Source organism: Crocodylus porosus, unplaced genomic scaffold, assembly GCF_001723895.1.
Source record: "Crocodylus porosus isolate Cpor-Errol unplaced genomic scaffold, CroPor_comp1, whole genome shotgun sequence".
Lineage (NCBI taxonomy): Eukaryota > Metazoa > Chordata > Crocodylia > Crocodylidae > Crocodylus > Crocodylus porosus.
The window spans coordinates 1,518,689-1,532,813 of NW_017728893.1; the positions used below are offsets into that span (position 1 = coordinate 1,518,689).

Sequence of the window (14,125 nt, forward strand, 5' to 3'; positions counted from 1 at the left end):
AAGATCCCTTTCGGCCTCCATGCTCTCAAGAAGGGAGTTTCCCATTCCTTAAGTATGCTGCTGGTTTCTACTGCCCAAGTGCAGCACCCTGCACTTGTCAGTATTGAAACGCATCCTGTTTTTGTTAGCCTACCCCGTAACCTATCCAGATCTTGCTACAATCTTTCCCTCCCTACTAGCGTGCTCACCTTACCCGAAATTTTGGTATCAGCAAATTTAAACAGGTTGCTTTTCACCCCTTCGTCCAAATTGCTGATGAAGAAATTGAACAGCGCAGGCCCAAGGACCGAGCCCTGGGGGACTCCGCTGCCCGCTTCCCCCCCGGTCGAATATGACCTGTCCACCGCCACCCTCTGAGTACGACCCTTGAGCCAATCTGCGATCCATCTGACTCTGTAGGCATCAATGCCACAGTCACCTAGTTTTTTAATGAGGGTGGGGTGGGAGATGGTGTCAAAGGCCTTGCTGAAGTCTAGAAAGACTATGTCCATGGTGACACCTGCATCCATTGCCTTTGTGACCTGATCATAAAAGGCAATCAGGTTGGTCTGATGTGATCTGCCCTTAATGAAACCTGCTGGTTGCCCTTGAGCATCATCCCTAAAGCCAGCCCATCACAGATGTGCTCCTTGATGATCTTCTCAAAGAGTTTCCCTAGAATTGAGGTAAGACTGACAGGCCTATAGTTAAGAAGGTAACTCATTCTCGTAACTCATAAGTAACAAGAAGTTATCCTGTTTGAAACATATCAAGAAACTGATTAACAGCCAGGAAAAACATACTAAATCAGGAGGAAACATCTATTGCATATGGAGAATGTCTCTTCCCTTACATAAACGCGAGTTAATCGCAAAAGAAATATTTACCATACTAATTAATAAAGGATAGACATTTCGTATGGTTACACACCAGACAACTAAGAGTCTGCTTGAAATTATCTTGACTATAGCAAGATAAGCTGGAAGAGATACTTCATTATTCCTTCTTAGATGGCCTAGCCGTGAATTTGCATCCTCTTGCAATATGCAGTTAGCATTATTATTCTGTATTTTAACTTTTGTGAGTAGGCCCAAGCTTAGCATGAGTTTCACAGTCATCAGTTGCTCTCTATGTTAAGGAGCAATATACATCTTCCATAGTTAACTTGGGCCAGGAAGAAGGGCAAATTGAGGTACTATGGGTCAGGTTACAGGGAGGGTCAGGGTGAAAGGGACTTGGTCTACTACAGACCCGCACACCAGGGGGATGAGTTAGGCCTAGAATTCTCAAGACAGCTCTCGGAGGCAGTGTGCTCAAAGGACTTGGTTGCCATGGGTGACTTTAACTGCCCAGACATCTGCTGGGAGAAATAAGCAGCCAGGTCTGCCCGTTCCCAAAGTTTGTAACCTCCTTACAGGATCTTTACCTATTGTCCTGTATAGGTTCCCACTAGGGGAAATGCCTTACTAGACTCAGTACTGGCCACAAGGGACAACTTGGTGGGGGATCTACAGGTGCAAGGTAACTTAGGGGATAGTGACTACCTATTGATAGAGTGGCATAAGTTTTGTCTGTCAGCAGCTAGGGGTGCAGGGAACCCCTGCACCGACCTCCTCGACAGCTGGTAGGCTTTGTGGCCTCAGCAAGAGCTACCAGCTCTGCAGTTTTGACCCCCCCTGTGTTGTAACACATACACATGACAGGAGTTTTGCTTTTAAGAATTTGGGGTGCAGTTCCCCCCCAGACCCCTACACCAATCTTCTTGAAACTTGGCAGGCTTCATGCCCTCTGCGGATTCTACCACCCCTGAACATTTCATCCAAATCGGTTAAAAAAACAAAACAAAACACACAAAAAACAAACAAAAAAACAAAGTTATAGATATATTTATTGTTTCCCCATTATACCCTATGCCCGGATCTCTGAGGCCACTTCAGAGCATTTCAGGAGCTCCAAACCACTTTGGGAAGCCTAACGAGGCCAACTCTTCAACCTGGACATGCTGCTTCGGACCCCGAAGTGTCTGAAGCTTCTCCAGATCTGAAGCTCTGTCCGAAGCCTCGCACAGTCCTAGCGGGCATTTCTCAGGGGTCTTATCCTGGAGGCACAGAAAAGGACCATCCCAGTACACCTAGAAGGGGGCAAAAAAGGGAAAGAAACCCTCTTAGTGGAGCAGGAAAATCCAGGAGAGCCTGGAGGAGAAAAAGAGGCCTACAGGCTGTGGAAGCAGGGGGCTGCCTCCAAGGAGAAGTATATCTGCTTGGCTCAAGCTTGCAGGAAAACAGTGAGGAGAGCCAAAGCGGAAATGGAACTTAGGCTGGCAGCAAAAGTTAAGATAACAAAAAGTCATTCTTTAAGTACATGGGAAGCAGAAAGAAGGTGTAGGGTATCTTAGGGCCCTTTAAGGATGAACTAGGGCAACTGGTAACAGAGAGGATGGCGAAAGCGGAGCTTCTAAATGACTTCGTGTCCAGGAACATGGATGCAAAGAATACAAAAATATGCATCCCATTGGGATCTTGGGTAAGACCAGTATAGATACCGACCCACCAACTGTTTGAGCTGACCTAGTATAGGGGCACCTTTACTATTTAAATCAACAGATCCTGATGATCTTCATCCTAGGGTACTTGGGGAATTAGCTGGAGTCATAGTAGAGCCGCTAGCATAACTTTGAGCACTCGTGGTGCTCAGGACAGGTCCCGGAGGATTGGAAAAGGGCCAGTGTGGTCCCTATTTTCAAGAAGGGGAGGAAGGAGGAATCAGGTAACTGTAGGCTGGTTAGTCTCACCTCTATGCTTGGCAAAACCTTAAGAGAAAATTGTTAAGGATCACATTTGTGGGGGACCAGCAGGTAAAGTGATGCTAAGGGGCAATCAGCATGGGTTTGTAGCAGGCAGATCTTGCCTAACTAACCTGTTTTCATTTTTACAACCGGGTCACAAAATGCTTGGATGAAGGAGCAGAGGTAAATGTCATTTACTTAAATTTTAAAAAGGCCTTTGTCACAGTGTCACACCCAGTTTTTATAAATAAACTAAACAGTTGCAATGTAGATTATTATACAGCCCGGTGGGTAGAAAATGGGCTTACAGGACACAGCCAGAGTGATGGTGGACAGGTCGGTTTCTACCTGGAGAAATGTGGGTGGTGGAGTCCCACAAGACTCTGTCCAGGGACTGGTACTGTTCAGCGTCTTCATTAGTGACTTGGATGAGAGAGTAGAAAGCACCCTGTCCAAGTTTACTGATGACACCAAACTGGGGGGGGAGGTACACAAACTAGATGGCAGGGAGTGAATCCAGGCTGATTTGGACAGGCTAGGGAAATGGGCCGAACAGAATAGGATGCAGTTTAACAAGGATAAGTGTCGTGTTGCACCTGGGGAGGAAGAATCATCAACACTCCTACAGCCTGGGAGGCACCGCTCGAAGTAACACAACTGCGGAAAGGGATCTTGGAGTCGTAGTCTACTCCGAAATGAGCGTGAGTCACCAGTGTGACGAGGTAATAAGTAAAGCTAACTGCACCCTTTCTTGCATAAGTAGGTGCAACTCAAACAGGTCCAGGGAGGTGATACTATCCCTCTATGTGACATTGGTTAGGCTGCAGCTGGAGTACTGTAGTGTCCAGTTTTGGGCGCCAGACTTTGGGAGGGATGTGGATGGCCTGGAGAGGGTTCAGAGGAGGGCCACTCATCTGGTTAAAGGCCTACAGAAAAAACCCTATGTGGACCTATTGGGAGACCTGAACCTCTTCAGCCTCCGCAAGAAGAGGATGAGAGGTGATCTTGTGGCTGCCTACGAACTCATCCGGGGGGAACAGCAAGAAATAAGGGATACAGTGTTTACCAGGGTGCCTGTCAGGGTAACTAAAAATAATGGCCACCAACTGGAAGAGCAAATTCAAATGGGACATCAGGAAAAAATAACTTGCAGCAAGGGTTGCCAACATATAGAATAAGCTTCCAAGGGAGGTGGTACTGTCCCCTTCCTTGGAGGTGTTTAAAAGGAGATTGGACACGCACCTGGTTGGGGTCATCTGACCCCAGCACTCATTCCTGCCCAGGACAGGAATAGGTCCCTTCTGACCCTAACATCTATGAAACTCTGCTCTAGTACAAACGGAAAGGAGATAGAAGTTTAATTTTGCATTCCAGGGAAGCATTGTTGCCAGTTCCAAGTATATAAATATATCACAATATAGGATTAAATACCTTGTAATATTTTTTTAAATTGCAAATTCAGGGCTTTTATTTGTTTTCTGGCTTCAGAATCTGCTAAGGTTCAGAGGTCTCTGTTCCTCCCTCCCCACCGTGCACACGGTCAAGAAGCTTTGCTTTAATTAAGCTGAGGGTGTTATATAATTGCATGGCTACAGGAGCATTCCAGAAAAATTCAGGTATTGTGATCCTTGTGATAAGGTTGTGAGGGCTGGCAACACCACAGAAGTGGAAGCACCCTAAGAAACAGAATTCTGAGGGACACGGCACACCACGCAGACTTACCTTCTGCAACATTCACTGTAATAGCTGGGACTGTCCCACCTTTTCAGGATCAGCTCAATGATATATAGCAGTACTTTCTCGATTCTAATTGCCCAAGGGAGTTGCCTGCCTCCTGGCTCACTCTCTTCTCATTAATAATGCCTATGGCAAGCATAGAATATTAAAAAGTACAGTTCTTTCTCTAGGGTCTAAAACAAGTGGCCAGGCTTCTAAATGAGATGGTGGTTGAACTTGTTTGCAAATTGGTCACTGTCAATGGGAGGTACTGGGTGCTGAGCTCCTGTGGGCAGGTATAGCTATCAGAAATGGTGGCAAGAGCCACCAAACCCCAGTGACTTCAGGAGCTCTCTCTGCTGCTGTGAGATGAAGGTTACTGGGCTAGATGGGACTGTGGTCTGAACCCTTCGGGCACTTTTTTATGTTCTAATAATGCAGCGACTTGCTGGATCAGGCCCATGGTGCTCCTTGTCTTTTGAACTGCCAAAGAAGCATTTGTCTAATTTTTTTTCCCCCCATGATCAATGGGGTGTCTTCTTATTCTGCTTCACCTGGAGTCTGTTTTTATCCAGGAGAATGTGGAATATCTCATTCAAGAGCTGCGGAGACCAAAATACAGCATCTATTTTGTTTGTAAGTATATCCTTTCTAGCCATGTTCTTGGGTCCCTTGCATTGCATTAAAATTCCCTGACCTTATCTTTTACTGACTACTGCCCCAGGTTATCTTTTCTTAGTGCCATGTAGCATTACTTGGTTTTGAACAACAGTTAGTCTAGTCACAGTTTGTGCTTTGCTTGGTTTTGGCTTAGTTCTCTAGAAACTGAAAAAAGGGTCAGGGGCACTTCATCTGTTGCAAATCTTGTACAGCAGAACTCAGTTGGCCTCTAGATGTCATTGTCTCTCTGTACAAATGCACTAAAGCAGGAGCAAAACCAGTTTGGGGAGGAAGGAATGCAGCCCTGGGAAAGGTTTAATGTAAATAAGATAGGATGTGGGGTTGAGGATGCATGATGCTAAGCTTTATATAAAGGCATAATAAGAGATGTACAATTGTTGATTGACCACAGCAATGGGTCTGGTGCTACTGATGTGGAGTTCACTATCTAGGCTTGTGTTAGGTGCAGAAAAGGAAGAAAATTGCTCTGCTGCTTGTAGAGTCCCTAAACTTATGTGAGAGTCTGTCTCTAGCTCTTTGATTACGTGTTTGAGCTCATACAGAGTAATAGGGAGAGGGGAAAATAGTTAGAGTAACCTTTTTAAAATTGCATTGGTAATCGGGTGATTGTGCCCCAAGGTCAGATTCATGTCTGCTATAGTTTGGGAGCTACTCTTTCCAGTGGAAAGTTCCTTGCTATCTTTTATTGTCCTCTTGCAGTAACTCCTTTGTGTGCTACTTGTCAGTTTTTATGCTGCAGCCATTACTCCACTACTGTGCCTTGTCTGTCTTTCAGATTTCAGTAATGTGATTAGTAAGAGCGATGTCAAGTCACTGGCTGAGGCTGATGAACAGGAAGTTGTGGCAGAAGTTCAGGTAAAATCTAATCTCCTAAATAGCTCTCTTCTCCCCAAAGTACTATGAGAATTGACCTACCACTGTCTAGGTCCCCTGTTCCTCCCCCGGCCGCATAGTTACTAGAGCCATTTTTAGGGCTCGTTTTGTAACGGTGCATGGCAATAACACATTATTTCAGGAGGGAATGAAAGACATGCATATAATGCTACTCTTTCCTCAAGTGCCAGGACTTTTTCATCCATTGTTACAGTCAGCCTCTGTGCTGTAGCAAGGTTGGTGCTTGTCTCTTGTCAGGTGATTAGCAGGTGTATGGGCAGACAGGGGAGTAAAACCCCTGTATCAAGGACAAATGCTGGAAGTTCCAGCAGATGGAGGAATTACAGTGGCTGGAGTTGGAGGCATGGGGATTACTAAGAGTTTTCTTCAGCAACTTGAAGAAACTGTCCCTGTATGTATCATTTTGAGCTGAGTAGCTGGTACTAACATTTGCTCTCCTAGGACAAAGAGGTGTTGGCAAAGCATTAACTATGTTTGCTTTTGTTCTCTGACAGGAGTTCTATGGAGATTATATTGCAGTGAATCCACATGTCTTTTCCCTCAACCTCTTAGGCTGCTGTCAGGTATGGAAAAGGCTAATACTCTTTCAGGTGTGTGTAGTAGCTGAGGCTGAAGGAGACTAGCAGGTGCAACAAATGTGGGACTCGTGTTTGAGCTTCCTGTTTGGGCATCCTGCTATTAGAATTTGCAGACTAAAACTGGGAGGGTGATGGGCTTGCACAGCATGAGTAATAGCAGCAGTTAGCTATGCTTTATTGTTACATTATAATTTCAAAGTAAAATTTCATTTATTTAACATAGCTGCTACTCACTGTGAAACTGTCTCACTGCAATGGAAAGGAGATGTGCATCATGCAGTACAACTGACGTGTAATACAGCAAAGTACAAATATGAAAGTAAAAACCCAAAGCATCTAAAATTCAGCATGAGCTTTGTAGGATCAAAGAGTACCCATGTTGTTAAAACCCAGTGAAAACAGATAAAAGCGGTATTTTGTTTAAATACCACTTTTATCTGAACCATCCTTCTTAGTAATTATTGTGGAGATCTAAAATTTGCCTTGAGATTTCTTTTGGAATTTTCTTGACTTTTTTTTTCCTATTTCTCTTCATTCTGTTTTAGACATGGGAGGTAACCTATAAGACACTTTGGCTAGAGCTGTGTTTCCTCCTCCCCCTCAGTGAAAGGATGCATGACCCAAGTGTCTGTTGGTGTGTTTATTTTTCAGGGTCGCAACTGGGATTCAGCCCAGCTATCCAGAACCACTCAAGGGCTGACAGCTTTGCTTTTGTCTTTGAAGAAATGCCCCATGATACGTTACCAGCTTTCCTCTGAATCGGCAAAGAGGCTTGCTGAATGTGTTAAGGTACAGTCCTGTGCTACAGTAATTTTGAATGAGCCTGGTAGTGTGGCTCCTGTCAGAAGTCTGCATCCATTAAGAGGAAGAGTCTATAAAGAATAGTTGTCCCTCTACTTGCACTGTAACCTTGCCCAAGTTGTAACCCCTCTCTGCTCCTCAACTCCTTCATTTACCAAATAGTCAGAATACTTGATCCCTGATTTCCCACAAGTTCTGTGAAGTTTCCTAGGCAGATAGGGTTCTTTGGGTAAATGTGATCTCTTTTATTAGACCAGTTGAATAGTTGGAAAAATTGTTCTTTATGCTTTTGGGCACAAGCACCCTAGCTTGTAAAGAACAATTTTTCCAACTAGTGTATTCAATTGGTCTAATAAAAGAGATCACATTTACCCAAAGAACCTTGTAGCTAACGCCCTCCCTAAGGACATAGGCATACAACCAGCACTCTCAAAATGGTGACGTTTCCTGTAATTAATGGATCTGAGAACTCTGGAGTGTGCAAGGTAGTGTTACATTTGCCATGTTTACTTAAACACTGTTGTGGTCTCTTTACCTCTTGCTCACTAGTGCCCAAGGCACAGGGAATTTTTTCCATCTGCAGCTAGGACCAAATGGCTTATCCCTTTTTCATTTCCTTCTCCAACAGCAAGTAATAACTAAAGAATATGAGCTGTTTGATTTTCGGCGCACAGAAGTTCCTCCATTACTCCTGATTCTGGACAGGTCGGATGATGCTATCACCCCACTTCTGAACCAGGTGAAATACCTCCTGACCAGCTGGGAGACGTGGGCTATAGCAACCAGGGATCCTGAAATGCACATAGCTGTCTGGTGCTAGCCTGCATCCCAGAGTTTGGGCTCACAATAGCCTAGGGCAGGGTTTAGATTTTAAATGTAAAGAGTCTTTTCTTTAAATTATCTCTGCATTCTGTTTCCGAGAGTCTCTGAATACTCTTGGATTCTCCTGGGTTCTGTGGCAGATCAAACAAGTTGAGTAATTTTCAAGGGTTCTCATGTTTTGTAAAACATGGCTTTCTGTGTAGGGCCTAAACATCTTGGCAATGCTCTTCCCAACTGTTTATTTGCAAAGGACATTTGGCAGCACATCTATCAAATGACCTTGCATTACCTTGTTCCTTGTGCTGCGTTATTGATGAGTGTTAGCATTTACTGGGTGGCTATTGTGATTTTTCTCTAGCTGCTCTGTAGACTTTGGCATTGAATAGTCTATTATGTGTCTCCTTTCATTTCTCTGGGATGTGCTCAGACACCAGCCAGCTTGGTGGTTAGGTAATGGCTGGAGCTGCAGAATTGTTAACTCAGAGGGCAGCTAAGGCTTTTGTGCTGCTAGTAAGCGTTATTTAGAACTGAGGACTGCTGGAATTCTGCACTTTCTGCCATGGAGAATTTCAGCTTCTTTCTCCTCTTGACCTCTACTATTCTTAAATTCTAGCAGTGGCATAAAACTCATAACGTCTGGTATTGGTTTGACGTGTTTTAAGAGTTACACGAGTCCCAGTCTAGTTTTCATGGCTGTCTATAGACATGCTTGTTTTTGGTTTAAAATTAAAACACTCCAGTGTCTTTACACTGTTGCATGTATCAAGTCTCATCCCCCACATCTCTAAATGGTGGTGGGGGCACTTTAACTAAACCTTGTCAAATGAGTTTTAGTTAAAGTGATCCCATGGCTATTTTGAAACCTGAGTGTGGGGTGTTTATTACACAACAGTGAGCTGTTCTAATTAGAGTGGCTCTCCAGGAGCACCCTCCCCCTCCCCCCCCAATCTGAGCACGTGTTTAGGCAGCCCATGGGCTCTCCAAACCACCGTCACAATGGACACTAATTTCTGTTAAACTCAAAGGACTGAGGCAAAACAGTGTATAGGTTGTGAAGACCCAATCCCTCTACTTATAATAGGTAAAATATTATTTGCCTCTGAGCTGGTTATACCAGTGCTACTATCTAACCTGCATGCACCACTGGTCCAGTCTATTGTGTACAAGGGACTTCGTATCTAAAGCTTAGATCAAATGCAAGCTGTATTTGTGCTGTAGGTAGTTCCTTGCTGCAGTTGTCTTGCGCATAGGTGGGTCGTAAAGGTGCCATGTCTGGGCACGTGTGTGCTCTCAACACGCAGGCAGCTTTTCTTTTACTGGAGACCATATTTGCCTGTTGAGTGTTTTTTTTAAAATTTTATTTATTTATTTATTTATTTATACATACCCAGTCTTAATAAAAGGGTACAGACACTTTTTCTCAACTGTACTTGATTCTTCTAGCTCATTGATTTGAGAGCAATATGGCAGTGTTAAAAAATCAAGCTGGAACTGTGGGCAAGTTACCAAAATATGTTGCTTGCTGCACAGTCATTGTTTCTAAACCCAGTGCAGAGGTTCAGAGAAATGGATTGACAAGTATGTCAGTGCTTTGATCAGCTTGCAGGTTTCCCTTCAAATTAATATTAGTCTTCCCAGGATAAATATAGCAGCACACTGATGCGCAAAAACACACACTCCTGCTGCGTAAGAAGCATAGGAGCGTGTAGGAAATGGTACAGCCTGTAACTGCCGCATCTCTGCAGCCAAAAATACCCTCTGTTGTACAGACAGAGGACGATAATAATGGCAAATGTATTAGTTGTTCCCTGTTGCCCGTCTTCCAGAAGCTTGTCTCAAATACAGATGCAACAAGCTGTCTGGGATAGATACTGTTGCTGGTTTACCTGTACATCAGGTAGTGCAACAAGCTGTTGATCTCTTGCTGAGGATTCTTGTGTGCTAACTCAAACAGAAATCCATGGTTTGGGGGATTTTTTTGTTTGTTTGTTTGTTATAAAGCTTTATACTCTTTAAAAAGGGAATTTCTGCCAGAGAACTGGGCATATAGTTTGGTGTTTAGTAACATAGAGTTTTAACTTTTTTTTTATTTGCAGTAAGCCCTCTTTTATTTGAGTAAAGCTTCCCAAAAGTAAGCAGGACCATAAATCACAAGCAGGTGATGGTCTGGCTCTCTTTGCACTGCCTGAATGGTGTAAAGTGGTTTTAGCATTACTGGGAGTGCAGTGTGTTGTTTTGCACCCTAGATTAGCTTGTGATCCAAGTAAAACATTTTTCTTTCCTTCCTCCCCTCCACCCCTTCCTCCTTAGTGGACCTACCAAGCTATGGTTCATGAGCTGCTGGGGATCAACAACAACCGTATCGATCTGTCTCGAGTACCTGGAATAAGCAAAGATCTGAGGGAGGTGGTTCTGTCTGCGGAGAACGATGAGTTTTATGCCAACGTAGGTGTCTGTCTGGTAGGAAGGGAGTCTATTCAGGTGGTTGAAGTTGGGGCTTGGGTTCTGTTCTTCATTCTGCTGCTGAATTGTTTGTGTGGCCTTCCCCTCTCCTGTGTTTCCCTTTTTTTGTAAAACAAGGATGATGGCATTGGCCTATTACTTGGGTAGGTGGTGAAAGTAAACAACCATAATGTCTCGGGTGGCTCCTGCTGTCTTTGTTTCCCTAAATGTCCTTACCACTTTTTTTCCTTTGAGCTGAAGTTTGGGGAAAACAATACAACCTTAGAGCTTTGGGAAGAGAGGCTGGTGTGTTTTTTCCATTTAAGTTGCAGCCCTTATCAGAGCAGCCTGCCCTCCAATTTCCCTCCTCTGTCACACACAGAACATGTATCTGAACTTTGCCGAGATTGGCAGCAATATCAAGAATCTCATGGAGGATTTCCAGAAGAAGAAACCCAAGGAGCAGCAGAAGCTTGAGTCCATAGCAGACATGAAGGTAATCGCGTCAACCAGATTGGTTCACGTACTGATACTGGTAACATTATGTTGAGGCAGGTCCCAACGTGTTCCACGAGCCATCTCATGTTGTATGTCTGTACATAGCTTGTGAGGTCCTGGTCGGTGAAATGGGCTTCTCGGTGCTACTTCTGAACAGTGGAGCTGTAGCTGTGAAGAGACTTGGAAAGCTTCTGCGGGCTCCTGAACTTGGGGTCAAAGGGAATGTTGTCCCAGTTGCTTTACACTGGTGTAAATCAGTTTTTTAATTGAAGCCTCCATTATTGCACCCATGTAAAACCAACAGATATTAATAGGTGCCTTCTGTGCTGCCTTGCTGACACATTTTTTTGCTCCTATTTTGAAAGAACTTTGTACTTTGGTTTCTCATTTGCAGGCCTTTGTGGAGAACTACCCACAGTTCAAGAAGATGTCAGGCACAGTATCGAAGCATGTGACAGTGGTGGGTGAGCTCTCCAGGCTGGTCAGCGAGCGGAACCTGCTGGAGGTGTCAGAGGTTGAGCAGGAGCTAGCTTGTCAGAATGACCACTCAAGCGCACTCCAGGTACTAGAGGCCCAGCAATCTAACCTCCATGATCTTTGTCCATTTTCCAGAAGGGCAGCTTGGACAGCTCCTCTGCTTGTGGAAGTAGTGTTAGTCAGTGGGAGCTCTTCACATAATCGTGTTGTAGGGTTGGGAACCTTGGATACCAGAACTGGCTTCTCAGCTCCCACCCATTCAGTTCAGATGAGAATGAATCATAGTTAAGAATTATCCTGAGAAGCTGTTGCACTCTGCAAGCCAAAATCATCTGGCTGTGCTCAGTTGATATATTCAGACTCTCCCTGGTTATTTCATGTAGAGAAGGATCTTGGATTACAACTGTTGGGCGTTTGCTTTGTAATGCATCCTACTTCTTGTAGCTAACTTTCAGCAAGGGGTGGGAGTAAGTTTGATTTTTTTTTTTTCTCCCCCCTTGTTTTTCCCCCACCCCCTACGGTAAATTCTTGGCTGCTTACCGAAACCTGCAGAATTAATGTGCTGGGGAGCAGGGTGTGGCTCTGGGAATTATTCTTGGTATCTATGGCCTTGTCCATGCTGGATGGGGGGTGGTCACTCTTGGAACAAGAATTCCAAGTAAGATTTTCCAGCCCAGAGGCAAGACTATCATTTCTTAGTCCCTCAGGATAGTGTCGGGGCTTCTATGAGTCTTGGTTGTCTAATGTGAGAGGGCATATTGAATCTGCAGTATTTGCATGAAAACGGCAGCAAGGGAACTGCATCAGTCTGCCTGGCACTAGATTTGTTACAGGACAGATGCACCATGCATACAGTTAACTAAATGGACGTTGTCATTAGCATGTTGGGAGTCCCTCCCTAAGTGGCAGAGTCAGTCTGGAGATGATTACAATAGGAATCTGAACAATTTCCTCTTCTTCACTTATGCTGTTTTGTTTTGTGCTTTCCATTTCTGTCATCCTTGTATGAAAGCAGAATTTTTTTGCTACAACACTGTAGGTGTATGTGGTGCGTTGTCGGTGACTAGACTGGCTGGGGTTCACGTGACAGTTTTAGCCTTGATTGCGCAGCAGACTTTGTCCATGGAACCTGGGACCCACACTAAATCTCAGTTATTTCACTGAAGCTGCCCATGGTTTCAGGGCTCTAGCTGCAAAAAAAAAAAAAATCTCATTGTCTCAATCAGTTGTAATGCAGGAGAATCTATGCATTATTGTATCAGGGTTTGTGAAACCACAAGGCTCAGTTCAGTTCAGCAAGGGCTCCTGATTTCTTCATTAAACTTTTTTATTTATTAAATCTTGTAAAACCTTCTTATATTTTGAACAGACTTAAAAGGAGCAGAGGTCTTGATTGCAGCTGTCTGGCACTTTGTGTACAGTGCTGGTTAAGGGCAATTAACAAGTGTCATAATTTTATGATTGGGATGGTGAAAGAAAGAACTCAGAGAGAGCTAATGGATTGTTTTGAACTCCACAAGTTAAAACCAAAACTACCATCTGTGAACAGAGTGTGGGAGGGTGGTGGGAGGAGGGACCCCATGTCTGATTATTATCCTTATTTGGAGTGTCTTTTCCAGTGTGGAGCTGCATATATAAAGGATGCCTTTAGCAAATAGGCTCAACCTTAAAAAGGATCTCCTTGTTTGACATCTGAGTGTAGAGTGAAGTTTTGACCCCATGATGGCTTGTCAAATTCCATGACCTGCCCCAGAATCTGTCAGTACGTCAGTAGTGATGAACTGAGGTTGTTGACTCCTAACAATACTGCCATTTTTTGAGGGTGACTGTATTGTGATACATGGAGAAGTCATGGAGAGACACAACACTTGTCCTTGTGAAAATGATGCTGATCTGTGCACTGCAAACAGGCTTTTCTAAAAAGGATTTTGTTAAAATGGAAGCTTTATATTGTAATGGACTCCTTCACACCGTAGTAAGCAGGAACCTCTGACTAGAAAGCTACAGATCAGGATCTTAAATAGATTTGAAAAGCATTTCTTTTTAGCCTGTGTTATTCAGCATCATGAGTGGGTGGCTCTGTGATAATATTAGCACTGCAAATAGTTTAATCCTTGGGCCAGATCCTTGAATAGGGTAAGCCAGCATAGTGCTGTTGAGCTCAGGGCAGCGATGCTGATTTGTGTCAGCTTAGGAGCTGGGTGAGTGTTTTTATATTTGGTATGTCCTGATAACTGCTTATTGAAATGGCTCTTTAGCTATAAAAAAGATGGGATGTAAACAGCCTAGGATCTGTTGCTTTATATTGTCTTATTGTTCCTAGATCCAACTTGCTCCACTTATAAATCCAATGTGAGTTATCTGTCAGGCCTGTACCCCACCCTCTTCTTGGATTGCTCAGCCTCAGCAGGAAAAGATTCTGAAAAGCACCGTGTATATAGCAAGCTCTAGT

The 14,125-nt window shown here is 44.0% G+C and overlaps 1 protein-coding gene across 2 annotated transcripts in view; it reads left to right on the top strand.

Annotated features, from left to right (window-relative positions):
* The window catches only part of VPS45 (vacuolar protein sorting 45 homolog), a 67,441-nt gene that overhangs the window by 3,059 nt on the left and 50,257 nt on the right, over positions 1 to 14,125 (top strand). For both annotated transcript variants that reach the window (XR_002104887.1, XM_019556213.1), the window contains exons 3-10: positions 5,056 to 5,116; positions 5,937 to 6,016; positions 6,550 to 6,618; positions 7,285 to 7,422; positions 8,063 to 8,173; positions 10,567 to 10,701; positions 11,081 to 11,194; positions 11,591 to 11,758. Coding sequence is in view for 1 of the 2 variants with exons in the window: in XM_019556213.1 (XP_019411758.1) it covers positions 5,056 to 5,116; positions 5,937 to 6,016; positions 6,550 to 6,618; positions 7,285 to 7,422; positions 8,063 to 8,173; positions 10,567 to 10,701; positions 11,081 to 11,194; positions 11,591 to 11,758 (876 nt within the window). In the remaining variant the exon portion in view is untranslated. The remainder of the gene's footprint in view (positions 1 to 5,055; positions 5,117 to 5,936; positions 6,017 to 6,549; positions 6,619 to 7,284; positions 7,423 to 8,062; positions 8,174 to 10,566; positions 10,702 to 11,080; positions 11,195 to 11,590; positions 11,759 to 14,125) is intronic.